We start from the raw sequence: 14,579 nt of genomic DNA, 5'->3' as shown, positions 1-14,579 counted from the left end.
ACTTTCTGAAGAGTCTCAAAACTATTGTCTTATGCACTGATCTCATAATTTATCTAATGGTTTCTTTGTGATGTCATCTAATTCATTCCCCTAACCTATTCACTTCCTGTAAATTGCAGTCAGATCTACAGGCTCTATTAGACCCCAGCTACATGTTCTTGGCAAGACTCTGTTATGAATAATGCTGTATCTTTCACATTACACCTGTTATATCCGTCATGGCACACAGGTTGTTCCGCTGCCCTTGGTGGACTGATTGATGGGCACCTACCCTCAGTCTCTCTGCTGGAGAAGGGTTATCCCCATTGTGATTTGTTTTTGTTTTTTGTTTTTTTGTTTGTTCGTTTTGTTTTTTATTTGAGAGAGAGAGAGGGAGAGGGAGGGAGAGAGAATCCCAAGCAGGCTCTACGCTCAGCACAGAGCCCTACGCAAGGCTCAATGTGGGGCTCGATCTCACAACTCTGGGATCACGACCTGAGCCAAAATTAAGAGTCAGATGCTCAACCAATGGGGCCACCCAGGCGCCCCTGTCCCCTTTGTGATTTGTAAGTAACCCACACCGGGCAGATAGGCAGGATTTTGACATACCATTCCTGGCAGAGGGAAAAGCTAACCAAGGGAAAAAGGGGATAGGGAACGGTCCCATGCCATTGGCTCTGAGGACGAAGTGGGCAGGGAGGCTGCTTTGGACACCTTAAAGCTGGTGTGAGGAGTGAGAGTTCTGCTCAGGGGCAAAGGGGAGCTGGGGAGGTTCTGAGCTGAGGAATAACTAAAGCAACAATTAGAACAGCGCTGGGTGGCAGGAGAAAGGGTTCCTCGGGGGTCGGTGGAGAGGAGGGGGAGGGGGCATCCTCCCCACACCTTCCTCAGGCAGTCTAGGAGCCCGCCTGGGTGTCCCAGGCAGCAGGCAGCCTGAGTGTTCTTGTGGGATGGGCGGGACTCCCCGAGCCCCCAGAGCAGAACAGAAACAGCAGAGCAGGGTGCCAGGGACACTCCTGTGGGGGCCCAGGATGGTAGGAGGGACAGGGTGGCTAGTGAGATGGCCATCTCCAGGGCCCCTGGGGGACAGTCCTGCCTAGTTCCTCCCTACCTCACCCAGCTCTGCTCAGCTCACCTCTTTTGGTCCACGAGAAGAGTTGTTCACATGCACTTGGCCCTTCCTCTGTCTGTGCACAGCCCTGGCCATACCTTCTTTTATACTGTGGCAAGATACACATATCGTAAAATTCACCTTTTGCACCATTTCCGAGTGTTCAGTTCAGTGACATTCACATGTGTGTGTAACCATCACCACCATCCATCTTTAGAACTTGCTTACCTTGCGAAACTGAACCGCGGGGCCCATTAAACAGTAACTCCCACCTACTCCTCCCCTGGCCCCCACAACCCCCCAGCCTATTCTCTGTCTCCATGACTTTGACTACTTTAGGTGTCATAGCGTGTACGTCCTTTTGTGACTGGCTTGTTCCACTTAGCAGAATGTCTTCAAAAGTTCAGCCATGCTGCAGCAGGGCTCAGAATATCCTTCCTTTTTTTTTTTTTTTAATGTTTATTTATTTTTGAGACAGAGAGAGACAGAGCATGAACAGGGGAGGGTCAGAGAGAGGGAGACACAGAATCTGAAGCAGGCTCCAGGCTCTGAACTGTCAGCACAGAGCCCGACGCGGGGCTCGAACTCACGGACCGCGAGATCACGACCTGAGCCGAAGTCGGACGTTTAACCGACTGAGCCACCCAGGCGCCCCCTGGAATTTCCTTCCTTTTTAAGGCTGAGTCATATTCCATTGTGTGTGTGTACCAGCTTCTGCTTCTCCGTTCACCTGTCAGACACTGGGGCTCTGCCCACCTTTTGGCTATTGGGGAGGACGCTGCTATGAACATGGGTGTCCAAATAGCTGTTCCAGCCCCTGCTTTCGATTCTTTTGTGTACATCCCCAGAAATGAGATTACTGGAAGAGATGATAATTCTACGTTTGATTTTTTGAGGACCCGCGATACTATTTTCCCCCATGACCACCCTACTTTACAGTCCCACCACCAATGCACAAGGTTGCAATTTCTCTAGACGCTCACCGATCTTGTCTTTTTTCTTTCCTAAGACTTTATCTTGATTTTTTAAAGACTTATTTTATTTTTTTAATGTTTATTTATTTATTTATTTTGAGAGAGAGAGAGAGAGAGAGAGAGAGACAGAGAGCCAGAGCTCGTGGGTGGGGTGAGGGGCAGAGAGAGAGAGTGGGAGAGAGAATCCCAAGCAGGCTCTGCACTGTCAGCGCAGAGCCCAACACAGGGCTCGATCCCGCAAACCATGAGCTCATGACCTGAGCCAAAATCAAGAGTCAGGTGCTTAGCCGACTGAGCCACCCAGGCACCCCAAGATTTTATTTTTAAGTAATTTCTACACCTAAGGTGGGACTAGAGCTTACAACCCTGAGATCCAGAGTTGCATGCTCTGTTTTTTTCCTTTTTTAAAACAGACATCCCAACGAGTGTGAGTGGTACAGCCATCGGGTTTTGATTTGCATTTTCTTGATGACTAGTGATATTGAGAATCTTTTCATGTGTTTATTGATCATTTGAATACACCTTGTTTGGCGAAATATATATTCAAGCCTTTGCCCATTTTGTGTATTAGGCTGTCTTATCCCACTGGCTTAGGCTTATCTTAGGCTATACCTTCTTACCTACTGGACTCTCACAATCTCACGTACTCTTGCTAACCTCGTGATAACTGCTTTTATTGCCTCTGTTCACAGAGGGAGAAATTGAGGCTCAGAGACCAGGTAACTTGCTCCAGACTCCAGTGAGAGTTCCTGTGCTTATCTGAATGCATGGCGTATGCTCTTCTCGATGCTTCTCCCTGCCTCCCAGACAAGTGCTCTTGGGTGTCTGAACCCACTGCCCTGGAAATCCCACCGTGAGAGCCAGATCGGAAGGGGAGCAAAGGCCACTTGTGCCAAGATGTCCACTGAGAAAATAACGAAGATGTCCCAGGGACAGCAGGGTCCTTTTCTGTTGTTTGGGCAGAATGAGCTGAGGGTAGAACTCCAGGAAAGCAGGTCCAGAGGAGTTGAGGAGCACACGAAGGAGACGCTCCCCATACCCACTCCGCTTTCTCCCCGCGCACAGCTTGGCTATGCTTCCCAGCATCCCTTGCAGGCAGGGTGGCCACGTGACTGAGTTCCACCAATGGCAGGCGGACAGAGGCGAGGAGCCGCGCTTCCTGGCCTGGCTCGTGAAGTCCTCCTACAAGGTTACGTTCTCTTTCCCCATCCGCGGGAGGTTGGGGAGCCGTCCGGGTCCCGGAGGAGGGTGGGGCCGTGAGGAGGAAAGAGCCTGGGTCCCTGAATGACCCCGTGGAAGGTAGGAGCCCACAGACCAGCATCAGGTGTCACACGCGAAGAAAAAAGCTTCTGTGCAATTGAGCCACTGAGATTTTGGAGCGGTTTGTTGCAGGAAACAGCCTTTCCTGACTAATACACCTTCCTCCTCCTCTGCGGTGATGCTTGAAGGGGGAAGGCTGAGGTTGGGTTATTGAATCGGTGACTAAATAACTGGCTGGCTGGCTGGCTGAATATGCTGGTTAAAGCTCTAGACTTAGGGACCGAATGAGTGATTTCATCAGATCCTCCTGACAAGAGGGTGGGGGAGGAGGATGAGGGGCGGGGGATGAAGGTGAGGCCCGGTGGACGAATGTCTGGAGCTTTCTCTCGGCACCGGCACAGCTGCTCCCCAGGTCTGACGTCTAATCCTGGCTTCCCACCGACTCACAGGGTGACCTTGGGCAGGCCAGCTCACAGGTCAGTAATGTTAAGGGCTTCCCCGTGGGAGAGAGGTGGCGATCGTGCCCCCTGCCCCACCTCCCAGGGAAAGCAAATGCCAAGGAACAAAGCAGACACTGTGGTAGAGGGTTTATTTTTCAGAAGGCCCGAGGGATCGGGGCAGGACAGGAGGGGAGAGCAATCCCAGGACGCTTGAGGGCCCTGTGCGCAGGCAGTGGGCAGGTTAACACTTTCAGTGTTCACGGTGGGCAGATGACCCTGGGCTCTGGGCCCTGGAAGACACTGAGTTTTGTTCCCCATGTCTTGGACCTGAACCCCACAGCAACCCCATAATATGGGTCTTCTCATTCTCAAGCAAGGCTCAGAGAGGGTCAGTGGTCTCCTTAGATTCACACAGCATCAACCACCCTGCTAAACTGCACCACGCTCCCTTGGAGAGAAACGAGCACGTGTAAAGTTTATTTCCTTGACCTGGGGAATCTATTGTCCCCAAGAAAGTGCAGAAAAGCCCCAAGTCCCAGGCCTTATCCTGGCCCCTCCCAGGTGAGAACAATCTCCACCCAAGGCTCTTTCCCTTCACTATACCCTACACACTCCCAGGGCCAGGAAAGTTCCATGTCGTCCCCCTCCCAAACAGTTCCTAAAACTTTTCCATTCAACCCTTTGGCCTCTTAAGCATTTGCCCTCTTTTCTTATAGAAATATAATTAGAGCTTGCAATATCAAGCCAAGGGTAGTCATTCACACTGTAGCATAAAGTTGGTTATCAGTTATTTGGGGAAGGAGAAAGGGAAAGTGGGGAACTCTGAAGAGGTCAAGCCTGGGTGTCAGAGGTTAGAGGAGCAAGAGGGAAACAAGAAAGAGTCAAAAAACCCAACACAGAGGTAAAATGGGGAAGAGAGGTGAATCTGGGTAAATTTGAGGTTTCACAATTGACTCAACTGGCTGCTTTCTAGATGAACTTGAGTCTCTGTATTGATGTGTGAGGGCCTTTGGGGGATGGGCCGTGGCAGAGGAACATTATTTTTATTGATTCAGTCTGTAGCCATTCATTGAGCCAGGCCCCGTGCTCTGCGTTGAAGGCCAATGGACAAAGTAACAGGTGTGGGACCTTGATCCAGCCACTGGGGCGGTAGGACGAGTTCCCCAAGTCCTGAGAATTCTGGGTAGACTGTGATCAAGGCTGTTAAGAGGGGACAGAGGGCCAGGGGACATCTGAAAAATAAAACTCAATTGCTGGCTGCTTGGGTTGAGCAGTGCCTCGGAGGGCTGGTAGGGGTGGACACACACAGGTGGTGGGGAGGCATCCTGGGCGTCAGGTGCAGCCTGGAAAAAGATCTGGAAGTGGACATGTATGGCACGGGTTTGGAGAACAGGGAGCTGGAGTCCAACATGTGTGAAGGGAAATGAGGCAGGGCTGGGGACAGGGGTGCCAGGCTCAGGAGCTCTCACCTCAGCTTGCGGCAATGGGGAGCCATAGAAGAGTTTTGAGCAGGAGAGTAACTGACCAGGATTGTGGCCCCTCTGGCTGCGGTGGGGCAGAGAATAGGTTAGAGGGACAAGAGGGGAGATGAGTGACAGTGTGGAGGCTCCTCTGAGGGTGACAGCTACAGGCACAGAGATAAGAGATTGCGGAGAGATCCATCGGCACAGGCTTGTGTTGAGGGGCGGCTGTAACGGCCGAGAGGTGGGGCTCTGTGAGCCTTCCTGGAGGAGCCAAGGCCACGGTCATCAGGGCAGGGCCCTTTCTCATGGGTTCATCTTCTGCAGAATCTTCTTCACCCAGGGCAGCCTGGGGTCAGCACAGATCTCCCGGTCCCTGACCGTAAGGAAGCTGGAAGGAGACACCAGGGAGGCAATGAGGGAGCATTAGCATGCAGCAAGAATGCCACATCCCTTCTCTGGAAGCTTAACATTTATGAGTCCCTTACTGTATGCAGAGATGCCCACTAGACAGAGTCACTTCACATTTATGAGGCACCCACCCTATGCCGGGGTACCTGCTATCTAGAGCGGTTCAAAGGTTACAAGGCCTCTGTTGTATGTAAACTTACTTCTTAAGCGGGGAGAGGGGAGAAGAGCAGCTAGAATTTCCTGGACTCTTCGTCTAGGCTTGAGGGCCAGGTCAGGCCAAGAAATAGAATGCCCAAGAGTCTCGTGATCATTGCTGATATTGCCTTGGGAGAGAGCCAAGAGCATGAACTTTGGAGCCAGATCCTCTGGCCCAGCTCTGCCATTGTTAGCACGTCCCTTAGTTTCCACATCTGTGAAATGAGGATAATAATCATGGTCCTCACAGGAGCTGAATGAAGATTAGATGAGTTAATATAAACAGAAGTGTTCAGAGCAGTAGATAGTAGGTGCTCTGGAACCCTGTCACTGCCAGGAGCTGGCTTGGACTTTTAACATTGATTTTCTCTTCTTTTCCTTGTCTTGTCTTTGTAAAGGTTACTTCAATGTTTATTTATTTTTGAGAGAAACAGAATGTGAGCAGGGCAGGGGCAGAAGGAGAGGGAGACACAGGATCCGAAGCAGGCTCCAGGCTCCGAGCTGCCAGCACAGGGTCCGAATCGGGGCTCAAACTCAGGAAACTGTGAGGTCATGACCTTAGCCGAAACCAAGAGTGAGATGCCACTCAACCGGTTGAGCCACTCAGGTGCCCCTTAACATTGATTTTCTTAATAAGTCCTTACAACAACCCTATGAGGCCCTATCATTCTGTCCATTTCACAGGTGAGGAAAGTGGGGCCTGAAGGGGTAAAGCAGCTTGCCTGAGTGCCTGAGCTGGTCAGATCTGATTCACTGTGCCCCCTGGGGGCGCAAAGCACAAAGCAGAGGACTAGGCACTGGCCCAAGATCGCTTAGCATTTGCGGGCTAAGTCTCCCACTTTGCCCAAGGTGCTGTAAGTACCAGGCCAGGCCCTTGGGGCTCTCAGCTGTTGTGGGCAGGAGTGGACTTAAAGCTGGCCAGTGGTCAGAAACATCCCCCCCCCGCCCCAGCCCTGCTCCCTTCCTGCCTCTCAAGAGCTTGTCCATGAAGCTAGAAGCTCTGGCTTCTCTTACTCCCCTGATCTGCCCCCCACCCCACAGAAAACCAATGAACAGAAAGAAAAAGAAGGCAGCAGTGTTGATCTTGGCCTCGTGGGCAGCTTGCCCTGGCTGCTTGTGTGACACTGGGCAAGACTCAGCCCCTTGATCTCCCCATTTGTCAAGACACATCCTTTCTAGAGTCCCTTCTGGCTCAATATCCAATTATCACATGTGCGGTCTTTGAGCATCTGTTATATGTCAGGCATCGAGCATCACACCCTCCACTTACTATTACTGTGCCCTGTGACACTCAAGAGGCCCCAAAACCTCTCTGGGCCCATTTCCTCACCTGCAAAAAGGGGATCATAACACTACCTACAACATGAGGCTGTTTCAAGGATTAAATGAGTTAACACTTATAAAGTGGTTGTAACAGTGCCTGCATTTAGCAAGCACTCTCTACGTGTCTGATAAATAAAAATAAATGAAGGTGATCACTCCTGTTACACTGATGGGGAAACAGAGGCTCAGAGTCAAAGTGACAAAAACCCACTTCAACCTTCTTTGTTATTCACCTGCAACACCCCCCCACCCACCCACCATGAGGGATGGTCAAGAAGTAAGGAGGAGCAAATGAAGAGATAATGAAGGAGCCCCAAAGGGGGTCATGAGCCCCTAAACCCAGACACCCTGGTGAGGGGCTTGGCAGGCAGCAGTCTGGAGGAGTTGGAGCCCCAGGGTCAGGCCCCGTCACTTGGCCAGTGGCAGGCACAGGCCCGGGCTCCGGGCTAAGGAAAGGGAAGTAAAGAAATGGAGGAAAAGAGGCAAAGGAGAAAAAGAACCCCAGGAGAAAGCCCTGGACAAGGACCCAGGAGTCCTGGTTCCAACAGGGCAGCCTGGAGCAAATCACTTCCCCTCCCTGCACCTCTTTGTCCATTCGTAAAACGGAAACAGAGGCACTCAGCCGGTTGAGCGTCTGACTCTTGATTTCGGCTCAGGTCGTGATCTCCCGGTTTGTGAGATCGAGCCCCTCCTCGGGCTCCCTGCTGACAGCGCAGGGCCTGCTTGGGGTTCTCTCTCTCTCTCCCTCTCTCTCTGCCCCTCTCCCACTGACACTCTTTCTCGGTCTCTTTCTCAAAGAAATAAACTTAAAAAAAAACGGAAATAATCGCGCTCCTAGCAGTTCTGCGGGGAGGGTTACCCGAGTTAGCATGGTCACCCCAGAACCACGTCTGGCCATAGGACGCGCTCTCTGTCACCTCAGCCTTCTTCTGGTAAGAATAGGCTGCCTCCGCCAACTCCCAGGGGAGGATGGGCCCCAGATGCTTCTGATGGGAGCACCCCGCACTACGGCTCTGCGCTGCCTCCACGCACTAGGCACTGGATCGTGTAAACCGCCAGCTGGTGCCCTGCTCATTCAGCTCTGCATCCCCGGAACCCGGCAGGCTGCCTGGCAGGCAGTAGGCGTCCAAAATAATTTGTTGAATGATCGCATGATTTTTTTTTTTCTCGGTACACCCCCAGCCTGGGCCGAGCCGTTTCAAGGACAGAGACCAGCTGCACTCCTCCCGTCCCTGGGTCTGCCCACCCACCTGCTCCTGGGCCCTCCTGAGCCAGCCCGGCAGGCTCTCCAAGCCCCTGCGTCCCCAGCTCTGTACTCACACCACGCCGGGCCTCCGGCAGGAGTCTGAAGTCCAGTAGAAATACTTCAGCATACGAGAGGGCAGGGGGTGGCGGAAGTAGTCTCGGCAGCAGACGCTGTCTTCCACGTTGGCGCCATAGGGGCCTGGAGGAGGGAGACGTGCAGAAGACTCACCGGCGGGGCACAGACGGGTGGCTCTCAGCCCCAGCCTCTGAGCCGGCACTTCTGTTGCCGTGTGGCAGGCCGGTGCCCGGAGGACTCCGAGCCCCCGGAGTCCCCATTCTCGGGGTCTCTGAGGGACACTGAGGGCCCAGTGTCTCCGATCCGGGTCGGTCAGGTGGAGATAGAGGGATTCGCAGCCACTGGGATTCAACGATGCCCGGGGCCTCGAGGCGGGACCCAGAGACTCTGCACAGGACGAAGCCCCGGCTACTGCAGGCGAGGTCCGTGGGCCAGCGCTATCAGTGCCACCTGGAGCTTGTCAGAAACGCTCGGCGCCCAGCCCCGGCCCTGCTGAGTCCCACGCGTGTCTTGACGAGTCCCCGGGCAATCCAAGAGGTCTGCTGCGGCTCACGCCTCCCGTGACCTTCACGGTGCACGCGGGGAGGCTGAGATCCAGAGAGGGAGACCATTTGCCCAGAGTCACACAGTGGGACTCTGGAGAGTCAGGATAAGGACCCGGGCAGAGTCCAGTCATGCAGACCTGGGTACGGGGCCTGCTCTGCCCTGAGTCACCAGGCCTTCCTGGGCAAGTCACTTAACGTCTCTGAGGCCCAGTTTCCTCCTCCGATGGAAGGGGTGATAATGGCACCAAGTTATGGGGCCTTCGATGCGGGAAAAGCCCTCAGGAAACCCAAAGACGGCTGCCCGTCTCCCAGCCCAGTTTTCGTGCCTTTATCCAACACAGGGCAGGAGGATTTACACTGAGATGGAGAAGGGAAGGGAAGGCCTCGGTGTTGAGGGCAGGTTCTGGAGCAAAAATGTAGTGGTAGAAGAGCAGGACCAGTTTTCCAAGGGGACATCCCTCATGCCAGCTCCTTCCTTGTCCCATCCCACATGGCTCCTTCTGGTGGCTCCTTCTCCACACCCCAAGCATCCTATGCTTGAGTTCTCTGGAGTAGAAGGACAGCAGGCCATGTCCACCACAGCCCCCCACCCCAGCCGAGACAGATCCTAGACTCCAGGCCTTCAAGACTACCCATTTAGGGCGCCTGGGTGGCAGTCGGTTAAGCATCCGACTCTTGATCTCGGCTCAGGTCACAGTCTCAAGGTTTGTGAGTTCGAGCCCGCATCAGGCTTTGTGCTGTTGGCACAGCCCTTGTGCTCATGCTCCCTCTCTCTCTCTCTGTCAAGATAAATAATAAACTAAAAAATAAAAGACTACCCATTTAACGGATGTGTAAACCGAGGCCCAGAGAAGCCACGTGACTAGTCCGGAGCCAGCGGCAGACTGGGGTCATCTGCTCTCAGTCCACTCCTCTTTCCGCTACATGAGGAAGATACCCCAGTGTCTGACCCTGGCCTCTACAGGGAGTCCTCCCTCTCCCCAGCCTCACCTGCCTCAGTTGCCTGAAATGTCATGGCAAGGAGGACAAGGACAGCCAGGAACAGAATCTTCAGGCTGGCCATGCTCTTGTCCTGTGTGTCCCAGCTCAGGTGTCTGTAATCACCAGATGACAGGAGGGCCGAGTATTTAAGCACTTCGCGACACCCACGAGCCCCAGACACTCTTAGTCACCGGTGGGTCCAGAATCTCTGACATTCACATTACGAAAGAAGAACTCCCGCTTCCTCCAAATAAAAGGAAATTCTCTGTGGCTTGGAACAGCTCAGAGGGGACCCCCGCCTTGTCCTTCCCTCTGGGTCTCAAGAGACCTGCAAAATCCCCCTTGAGCTGGGCCTCTTAGAGGCCTGTGCTCCCCAGAGTCCTCACACCGTAGGGCCTTCACCATGTCGCTGGTATCTCCGGGATCAGTTCGCCCATCTGGAAATGGGGGAGATGGTTTCACAAGCCTACCTATTTACCCCAGTGGTTGTTTGTAGGGCAAGTGAGAACGTGGACAGGAGCTGCCCAGACCTTAACCCTCACCTGGAACAGAGGCCCATCCGAACCCTTGATGAACTTCATCACTGATCTGTCTTCGAAAGGAGAGGCGTGAGAATCCCCTGGGCTGGTTTCTGTGGCCATTACTAGCATCTTCCGCCGCTTCTCCCCAAATCCCAACTTGGGCCCATGCGTGATCCCCTCAACAGTTTCAGAGAGCTTCCACACATTTCCATCTTGCCTGTTCTTTCTTCCCGACGGTCTCCGAGCTCTTCCTCTCCCATCCCCTTCTCCATCTCTCGCCATATCCCACTGATTCTACTTCCTACGTGTCTCTTGGATCTGTCCCCTTACTTCCGTTCCCGTTGTCACTGCCCAGTCCAGGCCACCTCCACCTTGGGCTCAGATGCTGGCCCCCAATCCCCTCTCCACACCACAGTGGCCAGAGTGTGGCCCAGATTCAGTGCGCAGGCCTCTCTCCTGTTTCAAAACCCAGCTCTGGCCCTTTGACCTGAGGACAGAGCCCAAGCTCCTGACTGTGGCCCTCAAGGCCTCCTTTCCAGACATGCTCCCTTCCACACCGGTCTCCCTCCCCTAAGAGATCACACCACACTCCCCATAGTTCCTCAAAGAGGTCTACAGACTGTCCCTGGCCATCAGTGCCCTTTCTGCTTCCCTACCACACAAACTCCTACTCATGCATCATTTGAAATGTCACCTTCTAGGTAAGCACACCCCCTCAGGACTTGAAAGTTCAGTGGGGTGACTTGGAACATGGGCCTGAGCAGATTATGTCAGGTTTTGTCCTTCTCATACCCCTTCCCAGAAGCCAAACTCTACCTCTTGGAAGGCGAGGGTCTATTGTTATTTGTGTTGGTATTCCCAGGGTCCACTGAGAGTGGGATACACAGTGGGTGCCCAGAACACATCTAATGAAGGAGGAAACTGCAGCTCAGAGAAAGAGGGGATTTACCCAAGGTCACACAGCCAGTAAGTGGCTGAGCCAGCCTTGGAATTCAGGACTCACCGCTCCGTTTGCAGAGGGGCCCATTCATTCATTTATCCATTCATTCAGCATGTATTTAATGAGCCCTGTGGTGGATAAAATAATGGTTCTCCCAATGTGCCCATATCTTAATTCCGAAACCTGTGAATATGTGACCTTACAGGGTAAAAACGACTTTGCAGATGTGTTTCAGTTAAAGAGGGTAAAATAGGGAGACTTCCTGGATTCTCTGGGTGGGCCCAGTGTAATCACAGAGTCATTATAAGAGTGGGTCAGACTCAACAGGAGACGGAGTGACAGAAGCAGAAGTCTGGGCGACGCAGGACTGTGAACCCGGGAGTGCCGGCAGTCTCTGGAGGCAGGAAAAGGCAAGGAAACAGATTCCCCCCTAGAGCTTCCAGAAGGAACACAGTCTTGCCAACGCCTTCATTTCCATCCACCGAAACTAATTTAGGACTTCGGGCTTCCCGAACCGTAAGATCATAAGTTTGTGTTAGTTTGAAGCCACTAAGTTTGTGGTCATGTCTTCCAGCAGCAAGAGGGAACTAATGCAAGCCCCTGTCGTGTGCCAAGTGCATTGCCAGGATCTGGGACACGCCAGGGAACAGGTCCCTGCTATTGTAGACCTTACCCTGGAGGCTGATGGTAAGCAGGCACACACCAAATGGGGTATAATATCAGGCTATGGGGAGCGCCAGGAAGAAAATCAAACAGAAAACAAGAGACCGTGACTACAGGGAAACGTTTGGGCCTCTATGAAAAGGAGACATTCGAGCTGAAATCTAGAAGATACCAAGGAGCCTGCCAGGGAGGAGAAGGCAAGTGCTAAGGCCGTGGCAGGGTGAGAGAGGGCTGAGCAGCTGGGGCAGAGAGGTTGGGGAGCAGGTGGTGGCCAGGTGGGAGAGGTGGGCAGGGGCAGGCAGAGCCCGGCAGCGGCTATTCCTATGAGCCTCCTAACGGAGATGCACCTTCAGTGCACGGCATCGCCTGGGAAGACCTCTTGGCAAAAGGTGTCACCCAAAGCCGGCCACAGAAGGACAGACACATACTGTATGATCTCACTCCGATGAGGTTGCTAGTAGTCACATTCACAGAAACGGACTCTAGGATGCTGGTCGCCAGGGACTGGAGGGAGGAGGGATTGGTTAGTGCTTAATGAGTCCAGAGTTTCAGTCTGGGAAGATGAGAAAGTCCTGGAGAAGGACGGTGGTGATGGTTGCACAACTATGTGAATGTACTTAATGCCACTCAAAAATGGTTAAAATGGTATGTTTTATGTGGTATATATTTTACCAATTAAAAAAAGAGAACAGGGGCTCCTAGCTGGCTAGGTCAGAGGAGTATGCAACTTTTTTTTTTTTAATGTTTATTTATTTTTGAGAGAGAGCGCAAGTGGGGCAGGGGCAGAGAGAGACAGAGACACGGAATCCGAAGCAGGCTCCAGGCTCCGAGCTGTCAGCACAGAGCCCGATGCGGGGCTCGAACTCACGAACTATGAGATCATGACCTGAGCAGAAGGCGGATGCTTAACTGACTGAGCCACCCAGGCGCCCCAGTAAATAACTCTTAAAGAAAACAAAAGCATGTGAAAAGATGCTCCACATCATACGTCGTCAGGGACATACTAATTAAAACAACAATGCGATACTCCTGCATACCGATTGGAATGGCCAAAATCCAGACCATACACCGGCAACACCAAATGCGGGCGAGAATGTGGAACAATGAGAACTCCCATTCATCGCTGGCAAGGATGCAAAATGGCACAGCCACTCTGGAATGCAGTTTGGCAATTCCTCACAAAACTAAACACACTCTTACCGTAGGATCCAGTGAGCGCGCTCCTCAGTATGGGTAAGTACCAAGACAAGTTACTTATGTCTGCAGAAAGGCCTACGGTATAGCAGTTTTATTCATAAATGCCAAAACTTAGAAGTAAGCAAGATGGGGGTACCTGGGTGGCTCAGTCAGTTAAGTGTCGCTCTCTTGATTTCAGCTCAGGTCGTGATCTCACGGTTCATGGGACAGAGCCCCACGGAGGGCTCTGCGCGGACAGCACGGAGCCTGCTTGGGACTCCCTCCCTTCTTCTTTGCCCCTTCCCCACTTGTGCACAAGCACTCTCTCTCTCCCTCAAAATAAGGAAATAGACATTAAAAAAAATCTTTAAAACATTAAAATATTAAAAAAAAAAGAAGTAACCAAGATGTCTTTCAGTAGGGGAATGGATAAAGTGTGGCATATCAAAACAATGGAATATTATTCAGTGCTAAAAAGAAATGAGTTACAATGAGATCTCAGGCCATGAAAAGACAAGGAGGAGTCTTAAATTTACTTAAATGTTACAAAGTGAGAGAAGCCAGTTTGAAAATGCTGCATGCTGTATAATTCCAACTATATGACAATCTGGGAAAGACAAAACTATGGGCACAGTTACAAGACCAGCGTTTGCCAGAGGTTAGGGGAAGGGAGGAGAATAGAGAATAGGGAAATAGAGCACAGAGGACTTTTAGGGCAGTGGAAATACCGTGCATGATACTGCATCGATGGATATGTGTCATTAGCATATTTTTGTCCAAAGCCATAGAAAATACAAAGCCAAGAGTAAACTGTAATGTAAACTATGTGCTAACGACGTGTCAGGATAGGTTTACCTGTGGTAACAAATGGACCACTCTGGTGCGGGATGTTGATAACCCGGGGAGCTAGGCATGTGTGGGGGCAGAAGGTGTATGGGAATTCTCTATACCTTCCTCTCAATTTTGCTGTGAACTTACAAATGAGCTCTAAAAAAATGCTCTAAAAAAAGTCTAAAAAAAAGAAAAGAATCTCATCAAGTTTCTAATCCTAACTCCCAGTTTATAAGAAATACAGAGGCTAGAGCAAGATAAATAGCCCCATGAGAAGACAGACATGTTCAGAAGGTGGAAACTTCCAGACCCTCTACAAGATAACTATCCAGGGATCAACAAAAAGTCAATGCTGTTTTTAAAAAAAAGCGGATAGAGACATTTAAGGTTAAAGAGATTTAAGAGACATAGCCGAATATGTGCAATATGTAGACTTTGACTGAATTCT

The 14,579-nt window shown here is 51.8% G+C and overlaps 1 protein-coding gene across 1 annotated transcript; it reads right to left on the bottom strand.

Moving 5' to 3' along the window:
- Positions 1-5,530: 5,530 nt before the first annotated feature.
- CCL22 (C-C motif chemokine ligand 22) lies at positions 5,531-10,082 on the bottom strand. Its single transcript, XM_007090212.2, has 3 exons — positions 10,010-10,082; positions 8,474-8,597; positions 5,531-5,615 (listed from the first exon to the last, which is right to left on the bottom strand). Exons 1-3 carry the CDS (start codon positions 10,080-10,082, stop codon positions 5,531-5,533), a joined length of 282 nt encoding a protein of 93 aa, XP_007090274.1.
- Between the last annotated feature and the right edge of the window lie 4,497 nt (positions 10,083-14,579).

Source organism: Panthera tigris, chromosome E2, assembly GCF_018350195.1.
Source record: "Panthera tigris isolate Pti1 chromosome E2, P.tigris_Pti1_mat1.1, whole genome shotgun sequence".
NCBI classification, from domain to species: domain Eukaryota; kingdom Metazoa; phylum Chordata; class Mammalia; order Carnivora; family Felidae; genus Panthera; species Panthera tigris.
This window is presented reverse-complemented; position numbering and strand designations above follow the sequence as displayed.